At 35.2% G+C, this 24,613-nt stretch overlaps 1 protein-coding gene across 1 annotated transcript in view; it reads right to left on the minus strand.

The window, feature by feature from the left end:
* The window catches only part of COG5 (component of oligomeric golgi complex 5), a 379,224-nt gene that overhangs the window by 230,741 nt on the left and 123,870 nt on the right, over window positions 1-24,613 (minus strand). The window contains exon 7 of the mRNA XM_032761356.2: window positions 2,551-2,681. Within this exon, the coding sequence (XP_032617247.1) occupies window positions 2,551-2,681 (131 nt within the window). The remainder of the gene's footprint in view (window positions 1-2,550; window positions 2,682-24,613) is intronic.

The following is a 24,613-nucleotide window of genomic DNA, read 5'->3' on the forward strand; positions in this document are numbered from 1 at the left end:
TTGTTTGTTTTGTTTTTGTTTTTTAAGAGCAATGAAAACACTAGGCATAGAAGTGAAATAGGGATAAATGTTGCATGGTCCACAGATGGCACTTTGCTGTGCAGGAGTAGTAGAAAGGCAAGGGTGAAGTAATTTGAGGGTATCATCAAGGGGAATGGTTCTTGGTACCAGATCTACTGAATCAGAAATTCTGGGTGTTGGGCTCAGCTGTCTTCTGTGTTTTAACCAGTCCTCCCATCAATTCTGATGCATGGTGAAGTTTGAGAATCATTAGTTAGGTGAATAGTCGAAGAGACACATCTTTGATCAATTTAATATAAAAAAATAAGTAGAGCCAGAGAAGGGGACAGACATGAGGTTGACGAGTAGAAAACCATCGAGTAGTAAAGGCATTTCTGCTGTAGATGAGTTAACAGACTGATGGGTTTGTTTTGTTTTGTTTTTGAGATGGAGTTTTGCTCTTGTTGCCCAGGCTGCAGTGTGATGGCAAGATCTTGGCTCACCGCAACCTCCGGCTCCCGGGTTTAAGCAATTCTCCTGCCTCAACTTCCTGAGTCACTGGGATTATAGGAGTGTGCCACAACGCCTGGCTAATTTTGTATTTTTAGTAGAGAGGGGGTTTCTGTATGTTGGTTAGGCTGGTCTCGAACTCCCAACCTTAGGTGATCTGCCTGCCTTGGCCTCCCAAAGTGCTGGGTTTACAGGCGTAAGCCACCGTGCCCGGCCAAGAGATTGATGTTTTAGGTTAATAAAAGAATTATGAGTTATAACAGGAACAAGGGAGCGGGAGGGCAGAAAAAACAGGAATCTACAGTCAAAGGAAGAGACACTGGAGACTTAGACCAAATGATACTAATGACAATATTCAACGTTGATAAGGAGGGAAAGATATTGAAATAGGATGGAAGGGAAGGGCACTAGACTCAAGTTTGGGCTGGTAGATGTCAAACTACTGTGAGCCCAACGTATGAGAATAACCATCTCCATAGGTATTGGTAACATACAGGATGATGGGATTTAGAATGGAGAGAAAACAGTACCGCTGAAGTCCTAGATGGTAGACACAAAAGGATTAGGAGATGAAAACAACCATATGAGGAAGAGGACAATATGTTATAGAAAATAAATTCCCTGCATAAAATCCCAAAGAAGGCATAATTCATACAGGATGGAGGGCTACAGAGTCAAACCCAGTGGCCACTTCTTAGGAAGGCAACTGCCCTTTCTTGTTTTGAAATTCAGGGCAAAATGTTTGATTAATAGAGTTATCGTTCCTTCTCTTTTGAGGATCTAAAAAACGGTATCTTCTCTTATTTAATGTAGAGAAATACTCTATTTTTTTTAAACAGTGTAACAGTTTCATCCTTTTAAGGAGACCTAGAGTTAAAACATAATTGACCAAACAACTAAAAGTAATCTCTAATGTTAGAAGTTAGAATAATAATTATCTTTGGGGAAGCCAGAAGAGAGTAAAAATTGTGAGAGAGGGAAAGGAAACTCTAGGAGTACTGGTAATGTCCTATTTCTGAACTGGGTTTTGATTTCACAGGTATGTTCACACTGTGGTATTCATTCTATATGAAAGTTTATGATTTCTCCACTTTTCATTTTGTATATGATATTCAATTTTAAAAGAAAAAGTGCCTGATTCAGTTATATTTTTTAAAATTACAACTATTTAGGAATCAAAAGTCAAATAAGTACCTTCCTGATTTAGAGGCTAAAGAACAGCACATTAATAACACTGTTTCTGTCCAATATAAATGCACAAAATGAAATTGCTGATTTAGAGGATATGAAAAACTCTAATTATTAATAATTATATTGGGGCCCAATACAAATGGAGAAAATATCTCGGTATAATACAAGGGTAGATCTAAGATCTAATTCTAAGTTGTTGAATCTAATACATCAATACCTTTGAATTTCTTCCAATTCAGAAAATTAAGCATCAGGAAAAAGATACCTTAGGAGAAATGTCAAGTCAAAAATTTTTTAAATCATGACATAATGATTAAGAGTGCAAAGTTCTGGGACTAGAGTGATTAAAATTTGAATCCAAACTAAATAATTTACTAGCTATGTGATTTTCAACAACTTAAGTTCTGTTTCTTCAACTGCAAAATAAAATTAACAATAATACCAATCTTACTCGGTTGTTGAAAGGCTTAAATGAGGAACCGTGCTTTAGACAAAGCAGGCATGGTCAGCTAGTTATCTATCTATATATGCACATCATAAAAAATACATTTCATGTTATATACATTATACATTAGAAACATTAGGTCTATTTTTAAATTAAAATATATTTTATAAAATATAAAATATAGGTCTATTTTTAAATTAAAATATATTTTATAAAATATAAAATATAAAAAAATATATTAAAATTTCCCTTAATGATGACCTATTCTCTGATTTAAATTGTAGACATACTTTCTCAGTGATATATTACTATAAGGCATATATTACTTTTTTGAACTCAAAGTCAAATGTTCACCTGTATTATGACACATTTTTCATATTAAAAAACAGTCTTATTTTTATTACCTGAGTCTCCAAACCCTGCTCTAGTAGGCGCTTAGCTTGATTTTCCACTTCAAGTCGGGCTCTTGCAATAAAAAGTAGATCATTTTCTATCACTTCTATTCCAGAAAGATCTATTCCTTGAGAAAGATAATCTGTTTAAAACAAAAACATACACATTCAAATATTTCAATACTGAATAAATATCAAGGTATCAAAATACGTATAACTTCTCAAAAAAAACAAAAAAGGCTATTAAACAGGGTTGCCGTTCAAAATCCATATTTTAAAAAATATAGTTTCCCAAATATTTTCTATTTAATAAGTAATTTATGCTGGAGTTAAATGCTCCAAATAAGACAGATTTGGTAAGGCAAGAATAGAAATGATGATTATTACAAGTTTAAGGAAATGTCAAGAGATCACATTTAAAAGTGTCAAATTTAGTATTTTAAAGTAAATAAATATTCTCACATTTTCAAAAAATTCTCCAGATACAAGTATAGTTTTTTTGCTGATTTTTTTTTTTTTTTTTTTTTTTTAAGAGATAGGGGCGTCTCAATACACTGCCCAGGCTGGAGTGTAGTGGCTTGTCACACATGTGATTATAGTTCACTATAGTCTCGAACTCCTGGGCTCAAGCAGTCCTCCCACCTCAGCCTCCCAAGTAGCTGCTACTATCAGTACCTGAAATCACGCCCAACTATTTTCTTTTTTTTTAAGAGACAGGGTCTCACTATGTTGTTCAGGCTGGTCTCAAACTCCTGGCCTCAAGTGATCCTCCCATCTTGACCTCCTGAGCAGCTGGGCCCCAGTATTTTTAAAAGCAAAAAAGTGGCCTTCATGACAGTATATAACCACCGCCAGCTTCCACCTCCCCAGTTATCCAAACCATATTCACGATCACTCACCTTAAGAAGTAACCAAACAACATGCTAGATGTGCAGTACAAAGGGCTCTAAGAGCTGGGAGGGAGAAAGGTCTATATTATTTTAGTTACTAATTATTCCACAAACCTGCTTTTCAGTAAGAGACATGTAGCAACAGAGGGAACAAAACAACAACAAAAGAAAAACAGGAAAAAAATGTAGTAACAATCCCCAGCGTCTGCCCTTCACCACAGAAGAATAGAGGGATTATGATACTAAATTTTCCCCTCCCATTTATCTGATGCATACAATCACTATCAGTGTTACAAGTCTTTATACATCTGCTCTTTGTCAAGCACATCTAGAGACTGGAGCCAAGAACAAAATGATGATGATGATGATTCTAATAATAATGACTAACATTTTTGAAGATGTAGCATGTATAATACATTAAGCTAGACGCAAGATATATATTACTTTAATGCATCTGTTATTTGTAATTTTCTAAACAATCTTGCTAGAAATCTCATCATATCTAGATGGAGACACTAAAATCTGAAGAATCTAAGTAATTTGAACAAATTCACTTGGCTAGTAACCAGTAAAACAGAATTTAAATCCTGGTCTTTCTGACCACAGTCTTTTCAGTAGATAATCCCAGGCCTCGAAAGAATAGAGCTTATATTCAAAGAGATAGTATTCCTCCGATATTCTTCCAATTTGCACATTGAAAGGGTAAAGTTGTAAAAATCATAACAGACATAACTGTTCATAAAATTTGCCCAGGTTAGAACAATGAAAGTATTAAATAACTAGTGTAACTTTTAAAAATATGTAAATGTTTAAAAATATATATAATGCCAAATTTGGAAATATGGCAGCATTACTCACATCATGACAATTAAACCTTAATAAATATGGAATGCACAGCCAGAACTAACTTCCTAGCCACTTAATACATATATTTCTTGGATCCCTTCATATACCACAACGATGTAGCAGGAAATGAAATTGATCTATTTGAATTTAATGTATTTATCATCTCCTTAGGAGAAAACTATGAGACTAGTGCTTTTAGTGGAAAAGAAATGATATTAATCATCTCTTGGTTTACTTGAGAAAAATTTAATCTACTAGATTAGATAAAAGGGAATTCAAGCACATCAGTCATTTTTACTAGGTTTTCAATATTCTAGTCAATAGTACACATGGCTACCAGAATAAACATTCTGGTTTATTCTAGTTTATTATATTTATATTATTATATTATAAATATATATGTTATTTATATTTAATATATATTAATTTATATATATTATATATATTTATATTATTATATTATATATATTATATATATATTATATTATTATTGCCCTTCCATTCATGAACCTCTGGCTTCACACTGACTAACATGTTCTCCTATTTTGCAACAGAAAATGTCTTTATTGATTCCAAAATCCTCACTGTCCCTTTTTTTTTTTTTTTTTGAGACTCAGTCTTGCTCTGTTGCCAGGCTGGAGTACAGTGGCGCGATCTCGGCTCACTGCAACCTCCACCTGCTGGGTTCAAAGTGATTCCCCTGCCTCGGCCTCCCGGGTAGATGGGACTACAAGTGCACGTCACCACGCCTGGCTAATTTTTTGTATTTTAGTAGAGACGGGGTTTCACCATTTTGGCCAGGATGGTCTTGATCTCCTAACCTTGTGATCCACCCACCTTGGCCTGCCAAAATGCTGGGATTACAGGCATGAGCCACCACGCCCGGCCCACTGTCCCTTCTTTTACTAGCCTCCTCCTTTGTTTAAACGAAAACAAAAAGAAGTACAACTACAGTTTGCTAAAGAAATCAGCTATGCACTTATGTTTCACAATAATGTTAGCACTAAATTATTTATTTAGAAGAAACTAGATGAATGAGGAATGCATGTATGAAACTGGATTGGTGCTGGAAGTTGAAAGGAACGTGGAGGGTAAATCTTCATGCTCCATGATGGGGAGTCAAAGAAGTTAAAAACTAAAAAGTGGAAATATAAGCAGATTATTTACAGATATGGAGGCAAATACTAAAATAATTAGCTGAAAAAGACTGAAAAGTTTGCCTCTGAGAAAGAGTAAATGACGCCAGGAAGAAGGCAGAGCATTGCCATTTTAAAAAAACAAGAGCTATTTGAGTTTATTACACATGTATAACTTCCATAATAAATAAAACTATATTCTAAAAAGTAAATAGAAGTCAAGAAAAATAATACCAAAAATTAAAATAAGGTGGCTAGCCTTCTAGAAAAAAAATCACATCCTCTAAATCAATAATTCTGCTTCTGGGAATAAATAATAATTTTAAAAAAGAAGAAAAAGGTGAATATGTTTGAGCATGAACGCATTTATTACAGTGTTAATTGCAACAGTAACATACATACATAGGGATATATGTATGTGTGCATAAATATATATGTGTATGTGTATGTATATATATACACGTATGTATGTATATATGTGTGTATATACAAATAGCAACATTGTAAGTTAGTAAAAACCAGTTTGGAAAACAATATGGGACTATCTGATAAGGTTTCATATGTGTATCCCCCATGACTAAAATATTCCATTCCTAGGCACATACCCCAGAAATGTTTTTATATATGTGTATCAGAAGACATGTACAAGAATGTTCATAGTAGCACTGTTAAAAACAAAGCTGAAAATCCAAATAACCATCAATAAAAGAAAAAAAATTTGTAATATATTTATTCCAAGTACTACTATAGAAGAGTAAAAATAGACAAATGACAGGTATATACATATGGTATAATTATCAGTAACAATGAATCTCAATAACATAATGTTAAGGAACAAGAACACGTTTTAGAAAACACACACAGCAACAGGTAATTCATACTGAGAAATATAAGACTAAATGATGTATTATTTGGGATACACGGAAACATTAACAACATTTGGAAAAATTAGCAGAGATAGCAGATACAACCTTATTCTAATACACTAATTCTTAAATTTAGTGGGCAGTATTATAACTTACATATATTAAAAATGTGTTTTTGCATTTTTATATTTTCCCATTAAATACTACGTATGAACCAATGGCACAGAGTATAGCATTTTTAGACAAGGACTTCACAACAGTCACTATAACTGTATTTCATATGTTCCCCCATCGAAAAAGACTGACCATGTCAAATAGACATGGATAATAAAGTAAGACAAATCAGTTAAAATGTATAATGTCTAGATGAGATTAACAGCAGATGGGACATTATAGGAAAAGCAGAATATATTACCTCAGGGAGAAGAGTTTAACGCAAAGATTATTAACTGGTAACTGGATAAAAGCTTTTAAGATAATACCGTATTCATTAAAGATATTTTAGAAGTCAGAGAAATATTAAAAAGAGGGGAAATTATATAACCCCATAAAACAGAGGCAACCACTGGCCAGTGGAGCATTGCAATTTGCACAGCAATATCTCAGAAATTAATGAATCTCCAAGTTCTCAAGTAACAGAAAAACAGCATATATCCTCCTCCTGGATATTTATGTGAGAAAGTGCAGAGAAAGGAAAATCTGAGGTACAGGGTCTGGGCAGCTGGCTACAGTCACCAACAAAAGTGGCTCCCTCCTACACACCAACTTTATAAAGAGCACCATACAAATCTATGTCTCAGAAGCAACCTTCAGATGTTTCTAAAATACTTAAAACCTTGATTGAGCTTAAAAGTAAATGTCTACTATATTCTTTTTAAATCTATCCTTTCAAAATTTTACCCATGATTGTTTTGCTCTTATTTGTAATTATACTTATTTACAATGTCTTCTTTATTAACTTAATGTTACATACATTTACCTACCCTAAGACAGTCCTTATAAAAATATCAATTTTTGACAGCTCCCAATATTTCATCAAATTAATGACCAAAATTTACTTAACCTTCAGTTTAAGATGGAGTATTTGTTATCATAAGTGGCTACTTTAAACATCTTTATAAAGATTTTCAATATCCAGAATTATTTTCTTGGGAGAGAATCAAAGACAGAATTATTGGATCAAAGTAACACTTTAGCTTCTTGATACAAATTATCAAACTACTTTTCAAAATGGCTATACTACTTTATATGCTTTTTCCAATAATCTATGGGAGTAATTTAACCACAGATAGCACTGGATATTACCACTGTTTTTGAATATTATATATGCTTCTATAAGAAATATGTTCTTATTGATAGTCTAATCTGATTTATGAAGCTGAATACTGTTTACTAACTACATTTCCTCTTGAGAATTTCTACATAATTTTTGCTCCCTTTTTGTCTTAAATCCCTTTGTATTAATTATATAATAATATTCACTATTTGCCTATTATATTTGCTATTTTCCCATTATTTTGTATTTTCTCAGTCTATTGATTTTTAAGTTATTTGTTTACATATTATTTCTTGAGGCCATTCTCAGAACACCATCATAAAATTACCTAAAAAGCTCCACACACTTGATTCTTCATCACATCTCTGCCTGTTTAAGAAATTCAGACTAAAGTCTGTCTTTTACAAAAGCAAATATCAAAATATAAAACTGTGGTTTATAGAGGGTTATCTAGAAGACTGATGAACAGTAATCCGGAGAGGAAAGACGCTATTTTTTGATCCATTCGACAAATTTCGTATCTTTGAAATTAAAATAAATTGTATTGCAAAGATTAAGGCTTATCACAACAACCACATTTGAACTCTTTCTGAAGCATCAATCTTCTTGGTTACAATCATATCAGATATTTTACAAAGAACACAGCTACTAGAGAATACTGAGATAAATAACAAATTTAAATTAAGACAAAACAAAACAAACAACCATTAAATAACACCAAACAACATGAATGTTGTAGGGTTATAATATTGACAGAACTAATTTATCCAATCACAAATGAGATTTGGGCTTTCCACATACTGAATAATGTTCCAGAAGTCAAAGAGAATAATGTTCCAGAAGTCACTTAAATCTAAGGTAGTCCAGTTTTTTAAAAATTGCTTTAAAGATACTTCCACACACAGACACATAAACATACACAGAGTCATGGCTTTTTTTTCCCAAGTTTCATTAAAGCAACCTTACAGAACACTGAAGTTAGAGAAAAAGTCATCCAAAACTCCAAGGACAACTACATATACATTTGATTTTCAGTTCATTATTCTAGGTGCAAATAGTGTTTTATTTTTATTTATTTGTATATTTAGTTTAGTTTTGTTTTGTCTGAAATGGAGTCTTGCTCTGTCACCCCAGGCTGGAGTACAGTGGCACAATCACAGCTCACTGCAACCTCTGCCTCCGGGGTTCAAGCGATTCTGCTGCCTCAGCCTCCCAAGTAGCTGGGATTACAGGGACATGCCACCATGTCCAGCTCATTTTTTTATTTTTAGTAGAGACCGGGTTTCACCATGTTGGCCAGGTTGGTCTTGAACTCCTGAACTCAGGTGATCTGCCTGCCTATGTTTGGAATACTTTAATCATATTTAAGTAGAGATCTTAAATCTGATGATGAAACATGTCTTTGAAGAAAAATATTTTAAAGACAGTTTTTCACATACAATTGCAGAGTATTGCTAATAAGGTGTAATATAATTGAAAACAGTAAAATAAAATTATAAGGCAAAAATTTTAAAGTCGTGGTATTTGCACAGAAACACAAATGGCTTATAGAGAACAGAGAGCATAGTAATGTGGGCTTAAAATTTTAAGATTTTAATATGTGATAGCCTAAATATAATTAAACAAATAGAAAAATTATAAATAAAGCTTCTCACAATATATAAAACCAATAATTGAAAAAAATTTAATGAATACAATGCTTATTCCAACTAAAAATAATTTCTTAACCTTTAAAGAATGAATGAATTACAAAAAATATTTTACCACTAATTATCTGTTTTTTTCTAATAGTATAAAAAGAAAAAGAGAATGGAGGAGGTATGTTTATCAAATGAAATAGAGAAAGGCATTATCATCAAAACACATAAAGAATTTATAGATTTTTTTTTTTTTTTTTTTGAGACGGAGTTTCACTCTTGTCGCCCAGGCTGGAGTGCAATGGCACAATCATGGCTCACTGCAACCTCTGCCTCCCGGGTTCAAGCGATTCTCCTGTCTCAGCCTCCTGAGTAGCTGGGATTACAGGCATCTACCACCATGCCCAGCTAATTTTTGTATTTTTTGTAGAGACGGGGTTTCACCATTTTGGCCAGACTAGTCTCGAACTCCTGACCTCAGGTGATCTGCCCGCCTCAGCCCCCCAAAGTGCTGGGATTACAGGCGTGAGCCACTTTGCCTGGCCAAGAGTTTATAGTTTTAAATGGGAAGATAATCAAAGACTATTAAATAATACATTCATATAACTGAATAACCTTAAGTCTTTATTTGAAAACCTATTAAACCTTTTTAGTAATCTTTGAAATTAATCTTTACGTAAAATGAAATGGTAAATATTCACTGAAACATCTTTAAAATATGTAAAAATATTTTTTAATTAAAAGTTATTTCTTACAAAAATTTTAGAGAAAGCAGGTACATCTTTTCAGAGGCCAAATATTATATGATAGAAAGAATACAGAACTAGAAATGAGAACACCTGTGCTTTAATTATGCTCAATTCTATGACCTGAGAAAAATCAGTAAACTTTTCTGAGACTCCAACAGTGAAGATTAAAAAACCTATGTTGCTAACCAAGTAGGGTTGTATGGAGCAAGTAAGACAATATGCATGAAGTACGTTTTGTAGACCATAAACAACTACATGCAAGTTATTAGTTATTATTTTCATAATAGAGTAGTATTATTTTGATCGGGATGGGGAGAAGAAGGACCTGGAAGAACATGTAGAGATAATCTTAAGGAGTTCAGGTATTACAGACAACAAACACAGGTTAAAATTTGTTTTGAGACGGAGTCTTGCTCTGTCGCTCAGGCTAGAGTGCAGTGGTGCGATCTCGGCTCACTGCAACCTCCACCTTCCAGGTTCAAGTGATTCTCCTGCCTCAGCCTCCTGAGTAGCTGGGACTACAGGCATGTGCAACCATGCCTGGCTAATTTTTCTGTATTTTTAGTAGAGATGGGGTTTCACCATGTTAACCAGGATGGTCTCAATCTCCTGACGTGTGATCCACCCGCCTCAGCATCCCAAAGTGCTGGGATTACAGGCGTGAGCCACCGCGCCCAGCCTAAAATTTGTATTTTTCTGACTAGTTCTTAATTGATACCATCACATAAACTATGCATAGAATAGCCTCAGGCTTAAGTAAACTCCTTTAGCTGAATCTTTATATGTCAAGTCTAAAGCACTTCTCAGGACATGTTCATCTTTCTTGTTCTTCAAAGCTTCATGGAAATTTAGAATCAAAAGTCTTACTTCTTTTTTGTGTCTCTCACTAAAGGGGGAAGGAAAATACCTGACTATTAAAAATGACAATTAGTTTTCCTTTCCTAAGTCTCACTCTGTGTCTGCTTTGGCTACCACAAAAAATTGCTCAGAGCCAATGGAAAGAAAATACATTGTCTATCTGTTCCTCTGGGCACCATCTTTCCTTTTTTCCTGACTTTTTAACTGTGATACTACTGATATGACATTATACTTTAAAAACATGAATTTAAACAAAACCTCGTCCCTCCATCATCAGCAGAAAGATATTTCAGGTCCTTAATTTAATGCCTACCTTCCAATCAGTACCTAGCTAGAAATAACTGTCAATATCTCTCCTTAGATGCCCTTGGTAAAATCAGCAGGAATATATAAACAATGACCACTACCATAAACTAAGGATCTAATTGACATCTACAGAGCACTCCACCAAGCAAAAACCATACAAATTCTGTTCAACTACACATGGAACATTATCCAATATAGACCATGTTCTGGGTCACAAAACAAACCTTATAAATGTAAAAGAATTGAAATAATACAAAGTATGTTCTTTGGCCGGGCACAGTGGCTCATGCCTGTAATTCCAGTACTTTGGGAGGCTGAGGCAGGCCGATCACCTGAGGTCAGGAGTTCAAGACCAGACTGGCCAACATGGTGAAACCCCGTCTCTACCAAAATACAAGAATTAGCCTCACGTGGTGGCGGGTGAAGCAGGAAGCTTGGACCTGGGGGCGGGGAATGGGGAGGTTGCAGTGAGCTGAGATTGCGCCACTGCACTCCAGCCTGGGAGACAGAAGGAGACTCCGTCTCAAAAGAAAAAAAAAATTGTTCTTTGATCATAATGGAATCAAATTAGGGAATTTTCTAAACCTTTGAAAATTACTACATTTTTAAATAATCAAGGGGTCACAAAGGATCTCTGAGAAAATTCTCTTTGATTTTGAATTGAGTGAAAATGAAAATACAAAATCAGAATCTGTGAGATGCAACCAACACAGCAGTTAAGAAGGAATTTAATAACATTAAGTGTGTTTTTAGAAGAAAAACTTTGTTATTAGAAAAAGGTCTCAAATCAATAATACAAACTCCTGCCTCAAGAAGCTAGAAAAAAGGTAAAATAAATCCAAAATTAGAACAGAACTAATAAAGAAGATGAAATCCATGAAACTGAAAACAGGAAAATAGGGAAAAATCAGTCAAACCAAAAGTTGACTCTTTGAAAACATCAATAAAATTTGTAATCTCCTAGTAATACCAACGAAGAGGAAAAGTAGGAAAACAAATTACTAATTATATAATAATATTCACTGTTTGCCTATCATATTTGCTATGAGTATTTTCCCAGTCTGTTGATTTTTAAGTTTTTGTTTACATATTATTTCTTGAGGCCAACATTGTGAAACCCTGTCTCTACTACTAAAAATACAAAAATTAGCCGGACATGGTGGCATGCCCCTGTAATCCCAGCTACTTGGGAGGCTGAGGCAGCAGAATCGCTTGAACCCCGGAGGCAGAGGTTGCAGTGAGCTGTGATTGTGCCACTGTACTCCAGCCTGGGGTGACAGAGCAAGACTCCATTTCAGACAAAACAAAACTAAACTAAATATACAAATAAATAAAAATAAAACACTATTTGCACCTAGAATAATGAACTGAAAATCAAATGTATATGTAGTTGTCCTTGGAGTTTTGGATGACTTTTTCTCTAACTTCAGTGTTCTGTAAGGTTGCTTTAATGAAACTTGGAAAAAAAAAGCCCTGACTCTGTGTATGTTTATGTGTCTGTGTGTGGAAGTATCTTTAAAGCAATTTTTAAAAAACTGGACTACCTTAGATTTAAGTGACTTCTGGAACATTATTCTCTTTGACTTCTGGAACATTATTCAGTATGTGGAAAGCCCAAATCTCATTTGTGATTGGATAAATTAGTTCTGTCAATATTATAACCCTACAACATTCATGTTGTTTGGTGTTATTTAATGGTTGTTTGTTTTGTTTTGTCTTAATTTAAATTTGTTATTTATCTCAGTATTCTCTAGTAGCTGTGTTCTTTGTAGAATATCTGATATGATTGTAACCAAGAAGATTGATGCTTCAGAAAGAGTTCAAATGTGGTTGTTGTGATAAGCCTTAATCTTTGCAATACAATTTATTTTAATTTCAAAGATACGAAATTTGTTGAACGGATCAAAAAAGGCATCTTTCCTCTCCGGATTACTGTTCATCAGTCTTCTAGATAACCCTCTATAAACCACAGTTTTATATTTTGATATTTGCTTTTGTAAAAGACAGACTTTAGTCTGAATTTCTTAAACAGGCAGGGATGTGATGAAGAATTAAGTGTATCAGTAACAGGAATTAAAAAGAGGATATAACTATAGACCTCACAGGCATATCATAGTGGAAAACTATGAATAACTAAACAACTTAGCAAAATGACCAGAGCTCATACAAGATTATCTGAGTCGATCTAGAACATTAAGGGAACTGAATTTGTAGTTTAAAACATTCTGAATAAGAAATCAACAGGCCCAGATATTTTCATTATCACTGAAAAAAGAAATCAATTCTATACAATGAGAGAGGGAACACTTCCCAAAACTAGGGAAAAAAAGAATGCTACAGAACATTATCCCTCAAGAGATATACACAAAAGTCTTCAAAACACTAGCAAATGTGATTACCTTAATATAAAAAACCAAAGACATTACAAAAAAAAAAAAACCTACAAAATAGTCTCCCTCAAGAGCAGAGATGCAAAAATATCAAGAAAATATTAGCAAATAGAATCTTGCAACATATGAAAAGAATAATATGCCATGACCATGAGGAATTTCTTCTGGGAATGCAAGGAAGATACACACTGATAATTTAGAGATGTTTACTATGAACCCTATAACAACAAACTAAGAGTTTATAGCTAATAAGTCAACAAATGAAGTAAAATTTAAAAATAATGAAAAGAATGCAGAAAAACAATGAAGAGATGACACAGATTGCAAAGTATTTCTAGAAAACGCAAGGTAGAATGTAGGTTAGTGAGACTGAGCGCCGTGGCTCACGCCCATAATCCTGACACTTTTGGAGGCTGAGGCTGGTGGACTGCCTGAGCTCACGAGTTTGAGACCGGCCTGGGCAACATCATGAAACCCCGTCTCTATTTAAACACAAAAAATTAGCCGGGCATGGTGGTGCGTGCCTGTAGTACCAGCTACTCGGGAGGATGAGGCGCAAGAATCACTTGAACCCAGGAGACAGAGGTTGCAGTGAGTTGCAGTCGTGCCACTGTACTCCAGCCTGGGCAACAGAGCGAGAGTCTGTCTCCAAATAAAAAATAAATAAACAAAAAATGTAGGTTAGTGGTTCCCTGGGGCCTGGAGGGGTTTTCAGAGAAGGGTGGAAGGGAGGTTTCACATGGAGACTTTTGGGAGTGATAAATATGTTTATTATCTTGATTATGTTTATGCTTTCTCAGGCCTATAAATATATAAAAATGTATAAAGTTATATACTTTAAACAAGTGCAGGTTATTGATACCAATTATACCTCAATAAAACTTTTTTTTTTTTGAAAAAAAGAAAAACTGCAAAAGAAATATATCAAACAGAGCTATGGGGTTTATTCAACCCCTGAAAATAGCATTTTCCCTCTTCACTATTCTTATGAAAGACATCAAGAAGGATTTTCTATTTCAAACAGCCATTAAATGCCTATATGCTTAGCACTGTATAAAGATGGAAACAGATATCAATTCTACATTTACATTATATCTTTTTTTTGACAGACTAGAAAACAGAATTATAAACCAGGCTGTCCCCTATCCAAAATCCTGAATGATACTCTTATATAAAGTGTTTTGTTCCCAAAGAGCTAAAAATGATCACATAATTCTTAATTATGGATACCAGAGGGTCTGCTTCACTCAGGTCCAAGCACTCCAGAAAGTTAAAAGCTTAGTGGACACTGACTTTGCAATGTATTAATAGGTGTTATAACTTAAAGGAATCCTAGGGTAAACACAAAATTAAGTAGGTACTTTACCACAATACTCCTCAAAATCATTACTGTGCACAATGAACATCCAAAAGAAGAATATAATATATAACATTTCCCACATCTATTTATCCACAGGATACCATCCATCACCCACTTTTTTCCCTTCAGATTTTTCAAAAGATCCAGTAAGACTAAAACCCATGGAACACACTTAGAAAAACACAGTGACTACTTCATACTGGTTTAGATGCAATACTAAAAGAAACAAAATCCATATAAATCCACTGATAGAAGCCCTTTGTTTACTCCTTTAAAAATCAGGTCAATAAAGGGTCTTATTAATATAGTATAAAGCACTTACAAGCAATACTACAGGGGTGAGACTCCATCTCCAAAAAAAAAAAAAAAAAAAAAAAGATGAGGAAGATACACATCTATTTATATCCTACTCTCCTATGAAGAGTCTCCATCATATAAACATTAATGACCACAGAATCTTCATATACATGATACCATAACAACTTCTAGTCACATTAATTTTTATTCTGTATCTGAATTTTACTAAAAAAAAAACACAAGAAATATTATATAGGTATTATGAGAGTCACATATCCACAGTCAGAAGAGTCCTTACTATGAAGAAATAACATGAAGATTATTGATGGTAATTACTAAGGTTTGTAAATTTTAAGGGCTTAAAGTTAACTCAGAGTATCTACTCTCTAATCTACACATTACAGATGCAATACACTGATGTAAAAGGTTAGAAGAACTACCTGGGGTGATAATACAGTAAGTCATCAGAAATAACAATAATAATGAACATTCATATAATGCTTACTATGTGTTATGAGTTGAATTGTGTCTCCCTAAAGTTCATGTTGAAGTCCTAATTCCCAGTACCTCAAAATGTGACCTTATTTAAACATACGGTTGTTGCCCCTAATTCAATATGACTAGTGTCCTTATATTATAAAAAGAGGAAACTTGGACAACAATACCCACACATGGAGAATGCTATGTGAAGACAAGGACAGAGATGGGGGTAAAGTTTCCACGAGCCAAAGAACTCCCAAGACTGCCAGCAAACCAGAAGCTAGGGAAAAGGCATGGAACAGCTTCTCCCTTATGGACCACACAAGGAAGCAAACTTACTGACATCTTGATTTTGGACTTCTAGCCTCCAGAATTGTAAGACAACACATTTCTGTTATTTAAGCCACCCAGTTTGTGGTACTTTGTTATAGCAGCTCGAGCACTACAGACCCTGTGTCTCCAGACACTGTTATAAGAACCTGTATATTACTCATTTAATACAACAACTCATTTAATACATTTATCTGCTCCACTTTAAAGATGATCAAACTGAGGCACACAGCAGTTAATTAACTTGCCCAAGTTCATAATTACTAAGGCAGCATTTGGAAAGTGACGCAAATGGTGTTTGTCTTAGTTCAGGCTGCTATAACAAGGTACCATAAACTGGGTGGCTTATAAACAACTGAAACTTACTTCTTACAATTCTGGAAGCTGGAAGTTCAAGATCAGGGTGCCAACGTGGTCAGCTTCTGGTAAGGGCTCACTTCTGGGCTGTAGGCTTGTATCCTCATATGGCAGAAGAGGGCAAGAGGGCTCTCTGGGATCCCTTTTTCAAAGGATAGCATGCATAAGGGCTCCATCATGATGACCTAATAACTTCTCAAAAGCTCTTCCCCCTAATATCATCACATTAGAAGGTTAGAATTTCAACATATGAATTTGGGGGAGACATAAACATTCTGTCCATTGCACTGTTGTTGCTAGAGTGGCCCCATAGTGTAGCTGTGTGTTTCAACTGTCTGGGGCATTCAGATCAAAGTTTGATTCCCTGGACCTGTAAAACTTTGTTCTCTTTATACATTCTAAAAACTTATAATAAATCCTTTCTACTTAAATTAGGTATAGTAGATTCAGTTGATCTCAACTAGGAACCCTAACTTCAGTAAGGAACTGGAGTTCTAGAGAAAGATGAAGTACTTAAACTGACAGTGGTTGCAGCCCCAGAAAAATATCCTAGTAATCTGTGACTACTATTCGATGTATGGGTTTCGAGGTTTGCACGACAGCAGTGAAGGGCCAATCTGACAAACCTGGCCACAAAAATCAATTCCTCTGGTCTTGTTCATCTATCTGATCATAAACACTTTACTGACCTCTCTCCAAAAGTAAGGCTATAATAGACCACACTGGAGTCCAGCTGAAGAGTGGAGGTCATGAGGTAAGGAAAATAATGGAGGGTTCCAAACTACCACAGACTTCAAGAGAGGTGACCAGAGATCAGCAACTGAGATTTGGCTTTTCCTATACATCAAAATTTACATGGCCCAAACTTGATAATTTCTTCTCTTATTCACTGTTCTTCACTAAACTCCCTTCATGTTAACTCCCTGTGAAAACACTGCACACACAAATTATTTCACAACTTGAGAATTAAATACATTTTAGGACAAAAATATATACTCTTCTGTTATGGATTGAATTGTATTATGCAAAAAAAAGACATACTGAAGTCTTAACCCTCAGTGCCTGTAAATGTGACTTTACTTGGAAGCAGGGTTTTCCCAGGTGTAATACAGTTGACACTGGATTTTTCTTGGTGACTTTTGCCAGCTGGACCACCTCCAGCTGGTGATGCCTCCACCGAAGCCTCGCTTGGCCCCAGGCCTGCCACAGGAGACACTCTGCCCACTCGGCCCACTGGGCTGTGCCTTGCTTGTGCACCAGCTCAGCCTATGGCTGGGCTGGGATTGCCCCAGCCCACCCATGTTACAGCTCATACCCACGTTCAGCAGTTCCCAAGTTCTTGTCCTGCATCCAAGAAAAATGAGATTACACTGACCATCAAGGGTTGAGACGGGCAGAGAAGAGTGTTATTAAGCAACAGGACAGCTCTCAGCACAGAGGGGATGTGAGGGTGGTCCCCCACTCAAAGTCGGGTGTCTCTCCTTCAGTGTGGCTGGGTCTGAAGCTTTTATGGGCTCAGAATGGGAAGTGCATGCTGACTGGTTTGTGAGTATGCAAAAAAGACTACAACAAAGGCACCACTCAAAGGTGGGCTCGACAGTTTAAAAAACCAATTAGGAAAGGGTAGGTATATGTAAAACAGGTGAAAGGTGAGGATCAATCAGAGGAAAGTGTGCCAAACAGGAAGAGAGGTTCTCAATCCGGTATGTGGATTTATCCAAGACTTGTAGCTTGGCCTTCACGCTTTAAATTGTCTTTGATTTGAAGGTGGGGTTTCACTAGGGACCTGCCCCTGTCTGCTTAGGATTTGTATGCCTCCTGCTACTATCCTAGTTAAAATAAAGTTAAACTGGATTAGGGTAGCCCCTAATCCAATGACTGGTGCCCATGTAAGACACCTTTTAAGGAACATTTGGACCCAGCTACAGAGAGGAGAATGCCACATAAAGACACAGAAACTTAGGAGAAAGCCATGTGAAGATAGAGGCAGAGATTGGAATGACACATTTATAAGTCAAGCAACAACAAGAATGGCCACAATCACCAAAAGCTACAGGAGGCAAAGAAGGATTCCTCCCCTAGAGCCTTCAGAGAGAGTACGGCTCTGTTAACACCTTTACTTCAAACTTCTAGCCTCCAGAACTGTGTAAGAATAATTCTGTTGTTTTAAGGCACTCAGTTTGTAGTAATGTGCTGCAGTAGCCCTAGGAAACTAAAACATCTTCTCTCTGTTATATTCATTTTTTTGTATCTTCAATCAACCCCCAATTTAGGCCTGAAGCTATAGACCAAATGAGTTAACTGAGAATTGAAGTCAATGAAGGTTCCACATGCAGAGCAGTTGCAGGATAAGCTGTTTAATCTTCTACACAACATTCACTGGCATATTACCAGCAAGTTCTCATATTTTCTTAGCTTAAGAGCTCTTGAGCTACTAAATACAATTTTCATAATGAATGAATATGCTTATAAAGAGGAGTTATGAAGGTAGAACAAAAACTATATTGGCTTGAAACACAGGCATCAGGTATTTTGCTAAATAAAATGGAGGTCACCATGTCAATTCCACCATGAGCATTTCTTGTCTGCTGTTTAAAAAAAGCCAAGAATGAGTGTGTGACAAACCTATTGTACAATGAAAGATACTAAGTAACAGAATATTACTAAGAGTACTACTTAAAATTTTATCTAAAATATTTTAGCTGTCCCTTACTATAGGGAATCTTTATGGAACAACCATATTTTACTTAATCCTCCAAAGGAACTAAATAAAATATCATCTTGGAAGAGTAGCATAATATGGATCTGACAGCTCAGAGGGAGTAGAATGTTACCATATGTCTTTTTAATTTTAGTCATTCTTGGGGGTGTAAAGTGGTATATCATTGTGGTTTGATTTGCATTTTCCTAATGACTAATGATACTGACCAACCTTTTCATGTGCTCATTGGCCATTTGCACATCATCTCTGGAGAAATGCCTATTCAAGTCTTTGCCCAGCTTTTTTTTTTTTAAGAGATGGGGTCTTGCTATGTTGCCCAGGCTGATCTCAAACTCCTAGATCTCAAGCAATCCTACTGTTTCAACCTCCAGAGTAGCAGGGACTACAGGACTGTGTCTGGCTTTTGCTCATTTTTTAGTTAGTGATATGGTTTGGCTGTGTCCCTATCCAAATCTTATCTTGAACTGTAGCTCCCAAAATTCCCACATGTTGTGAGAGGGACCTGGTGGGAGGTAATTGAATTATGGCAACGGGTCTTTCCTGTGAGAACGAATAAGTCTCATGAGATCTGATGGTTTTATGAAGGAGAGTTTCCCTGCACAAGTTCTCTTCTCTCATCTGCTGCCATGTGAGACATGCCTTTCACCTTCCACCATGATTATAAGGCCTCCCTAGCCACATTGAACTGTGAGTCCATTAAACCTCTTTCTTTTGTAAATTGCTCACTCTTGGGTATGTCTTTATCAGTAGCATGAAAACAGACTAATACAGTTGGGTTATTCATCTTTTTGGAGTTGTAAGGGTTCTTTATATATTTTGTATACAAGTAGCCTGTGTCAGATATATGATTTAAAAACATCTTTTCTGATTCTGTGGATTGTCTTTTCACTTTCTTGATAATGTCCTTTAATGTGCAAAAGTTTTAAATTTTGATAAAGTGTAATTTATCTCATTTCCTTTTGTCACTTGTGCTTTTGGTGTTGTATCTCAGAAACCAAGGTCACAATAATATACTCATGTTTTCTTCTAATAGAGTGTATGGTTTTAGATCTTTAGGTATATGATACATTTTTAGTTCCTTTTTTGCATGGTATGAGGAAGTGACATATATTCATTCTTTTGCATGTAGATACCAGTTGTCCCAGGACAATTTTTTGAAAAGACTATTCATTACCAATTACATTGTCTTCACATTGTTGTTAAAAAATAATTAACTATAAATGTCAGAGTTTATTTCTGGACTCTCAATTCTATTCCACTGATCTACATATCTATCTTTATGCCATTACCAGACTGTATGAATTATTGTAGCTCTGTACTAAGTTTTAAAATCAGTATGTGTAAGTCCACCAGCTGTGTTCTTCCTCAAGTTGATTTTGGCTATTCTTTTTAGAATTTGTTTTAGCTATTCTGGGTTGCTTGCATTCCAGTATGAATTTTAGGATCATTTTACAACATCTGCAGCAAACACCAATTTGGATTCTGATAAGGACTGCACTGAATCTATAGAACAATTTGGGAAATGCTGCCATCTGTGCTAGGCAGATTAATGTACTCTAAGGATATCCAACAACCTAATCCCCAGAATTTGTGAAATGCTACCTTACAGGCTAAAGGGAACAGTGCAGATATGCCATGGGTCTTGAGATGGGGAGGTTATCCTGGATAGGCCCTAATAAAATCACAAGTGATTTTATAAAATAGAGGCAGTGGGAGATTTGATTACAGAAGAAGGCACTGTGAGAATGGAAGCAGGAGGAGAAAAGGTGGTATGATGCAGGGCCACGAACCAAGGAAAGTGGACAACCTCCAAAAAGAAAACAAACAAACAAACAAACAAACAAACAAACAGAAAACTAACTTAGAGCCTTCAGAAGTAACCAGCTCTGCTGACATTTTGATTTTAGTCCCTTAAAACTCATTTCACACTTCTAATCTCCAGATTTGTAAAAGAATAAATCTGTGTTGTTTTAAGCCACCAAATTTGTGGTAATTTGTTACAGCATCCCTAATAAACTAATACACCCAATACATCCTAAGTGTGTCTACACATAACAGAGTTTGATATAAATGTAGCAAAAATAAAAATGAATGAAATTTGAAAATCTACAATTATGTCAAATAGTTTTATATCCTTTTATAAATAATTGATAAAACAGGTAGACAAAAAATTAGTAAAGGTATCTATAGAGGGAGATAACACAAACATGGCAAAAGTTTTACAACTGGCAAATCTAGGTTATGGGTAAGGGGTGTTTATTTTACTATTCTTTCAACTTTTCTCTAATTTAAAACTTTTTAAAATAAAAAGATGGAGAAAAATCACTGAAGTATAGAGAATATATGAAAGATAATCTATTTTTTAACTGGGGCATCATCAAACTCTATCATCTTACTATTAGATTTTATTATTTACTAGAAAAATCCTATTTGCCACATTGGTTTTCTTTTTTTTTTTTTAGACAGGGTCTCATTCTGTCACCCAGGCTGGAATGCAATGGCACAAACATAGCTCACTGTGGTCTCAACTTCCCAAGCTCAAGCCTCAGGATACTGAGGCTCAACTTCCTCTCACTTCAGCCTCCAATATAGCTGGGACCACAGGCATGCACCACCACACCTAGCTAGTTTTTTTATTTTTTGTAGAGACAAGGTCTCACTTTGTTGCCTAGGCTGGTCTAGAACTCCTGAGTTCAAACAATCTGCCTGCCCTCAGCCTCCCAAAGTGCTAATAAGATTAAAGGTACCAACCTGCCCAATCAACAATGACTTTTAAATAAAGGTCAGCCTGCAAATACAGAGCCTAAAGAACTGCTATTTTAAACAGGAAGTGTGTGTGTGTGTGTGTGTGTGTGTGTGTGTGTGTGTGTGAACATTTTATTGTAAAAATATCATGAAAGAAGAGAGAATGATCCTTTGTACCCATTACTGAGTTTCAACAATTACCATCATTTTGCCATTCTTATTTTGACCATATCCTATCTCGTGTTTGAACGCTCTGGCACAAGCATTAAATCTTAAGTACAAAAAGAATAATCAAAAAGACTATGTCAAGTGAAAAGACCATAATGTTCTATAAAAATAACTGCTCTATAGTAAACTAAAGTTGAAAAATTAAACACAGAGAGGTCAGACAAAACATTGCTGGGTTAAAATAAAATTCAAACTGATAAAATATGCCAGGCTGCAAAATATTTTGGCAATTCAAGAGTAATTGATATACAAAAGAGAGAGAGTGGAAGTTAACAAGATAGTACCACCTAATCCTCTGAGGACATGAACCTGGGATACTGAAATAAGAACATGACATAAGTACAGACCAGAGGAAAATACGATAATGCTTAAAAACTCAAACGCAATCATTTCAGTGTAAGAATATCACTTAACCAAAAATTACCATCAATATCAAACTGGCCTTGTAAGAAAAGCTGCCTCTACATGAAAATAAAGTCTTTTCTACTTAAAAAATTCAAACTAGGAAGAAAAATGGGGATTTCTGAAGTCATATTCTATTTATAGTACATATATTCTACCATGTGCTATAAAAAGTCCAGGGATGCATCCATTTTCGCAAAAAAAATTCTACAAAAAATTTTCTATTTTTTTCTATTCATCATAGTACTGGAAGTCCTAGCCAGAACAATTAGGCAAGAAAAGAAATAAAAGGCATCCAAATTGGAAAGGAAGAAGTAAAATTATCTCTGTTCACAGATGACATAATCTTAGATATAACAAACCTTATAGATTCCACACCAAAAAAAACTGTAAAAAATAAATGAATTTAGCAAAGTTGTAGGATACAAAATCTACACACCACAATCAGTTGCATTTCAGTACACTAACAATGAACAATCCAAAAAGGAAATTAAAAAAAATCCCATTTACAATTTTAGCATCAAAAAGAGTAAGACACTTAAGAATAAACTTAGAGAAAACAAAGAGGCAAAAGACCTGCATTCTGAACACTACAAAGTATGGCTGAAAGAAATTAAAGACAGCACAAATAAATGGAAGATATCCCATGATTTTGAATTGAAAGGCTTAATATTGTTAAGATGTCAATACTATCCAAATTGATCTACAGATTTAATGCAATCCCTATTGAAATCCCAATGGCATTTTTTTGTGTGCACGCAGAAATAGAAAAAGGCATCCTAAAATTCATACGGAATCTCAAGGGACCCCAAACAGCCAAAACAAAAGATGGAAGTTTCACACCTGCTGGCTTCAAAACATATTACAAAGCTACAATAATAAAAATTGTCTGGTACTGGCATAAAGACAGACATACAGATCAGTGGAATAGAGGGCCCAGATATAAACCTTTACATGTAAGGTCAAATGATTTTTGACAACGGTGCCAACACAATTCAACAGGAAAAGGACAGTCTTTTCAACAAATAGTGGTGGGAAAACGATATCCATATGCAAAACAATAAAATGGTACCATTACCTTAGCTATACACAAAATTTAACTCAAAATGGATCAAAGACCTAAACATAAGAGCTAAAGCTACAAAACTCTTAGAAGAAGCATAAAGGAAAAATTTCATGGCATTGAATCTGGCAATTTCTCGCATATTGACACCAAATCACAGGCAAAATAGTAAAAATAAACTGGACTACATCAAAACGTAAAATTTCCGTGTAAATACCACAATTCACAGAGTGAAAAGGCAACCTACAGAATGGGAGAAAATATTTGCAAATAATATTTCTAATAAAGGGTTAGAATATATAAAGAAATCCTACAATTAAGAAACAAAAAAGCAAATAACCTGATTTTTAAATGGGCAATGGATATAAATAGACGTTTCTCTGAAGATGAGAGACAGGTGGCCAACAAGCACATGAAAAGATGTTCAACATCACTAATCATTGGAGAAATGCAAATCAAAATCACAATGAGTTATCACCTCACACCAGTTAGAATGCCCACTATTAAAAAAATACACAAAACGGAAAATAACGACTGTTGGCAAGGATGTGGAAAAATTGGAACCTTTGTGCATTGTGTCTAGAAATGCAAAACGGTGCAGCTGTTACGGAAAACCATATAGACTTTCCTGAAAAAACTTAAAATTAGAATCACCATATGATACAATAATCCCATTTTGGGGCATACATCCAAAAAAATGGAAAACAAGATCTTAAAGGAATATCTGCATATCCATGTTCACTGCAGCTATTATTCAAAATAGCCAAGAGGCAAAAGCAACGCAAAAGTCCACTGGCAGAGATAAATGCATAAAGAAAATGTGGTCTATACGCTGGGTACAGTGTGTACACTGCTTGGGCGATGAGTGCACCAAAATCTCAGAAATCACCACTGAAGAACTTATTTGTATAACCAAACATCACCTGCTCCCAAAAACCTATTGAAATAAAAAATAAATTAAGAGATAAAATTTTTTAAAAAGATAAAAAGAAAAAGAAAATGTGGCATTATAAACCCAGTAGGATATTACCCTTAAAAATGAACAAAACTGGCTGGGTGCGGTGGCTCACACCTGTAATCCCAGCACTTTGGGAGGCCAAGGCGGGTGGATCACTAGGTCAGGAGATCGAGACCATC

The sequence above is a fragment of the Hylobates moloch genome, unplaced genomic scaffold (genome assembly GCF_009828535.3).
Source record: "Hylobates moloch isolate HMO894 unplaced genomic scaffold, HMol_V3 SCAFFOLD_1, whole genome shotgun sequence".
Lineage (NCBI taxonomy): Eukaryota > Metazoa > Chordata > Mammalia > Primates > Hylobatidae > Hylobates > Hylobates moloch.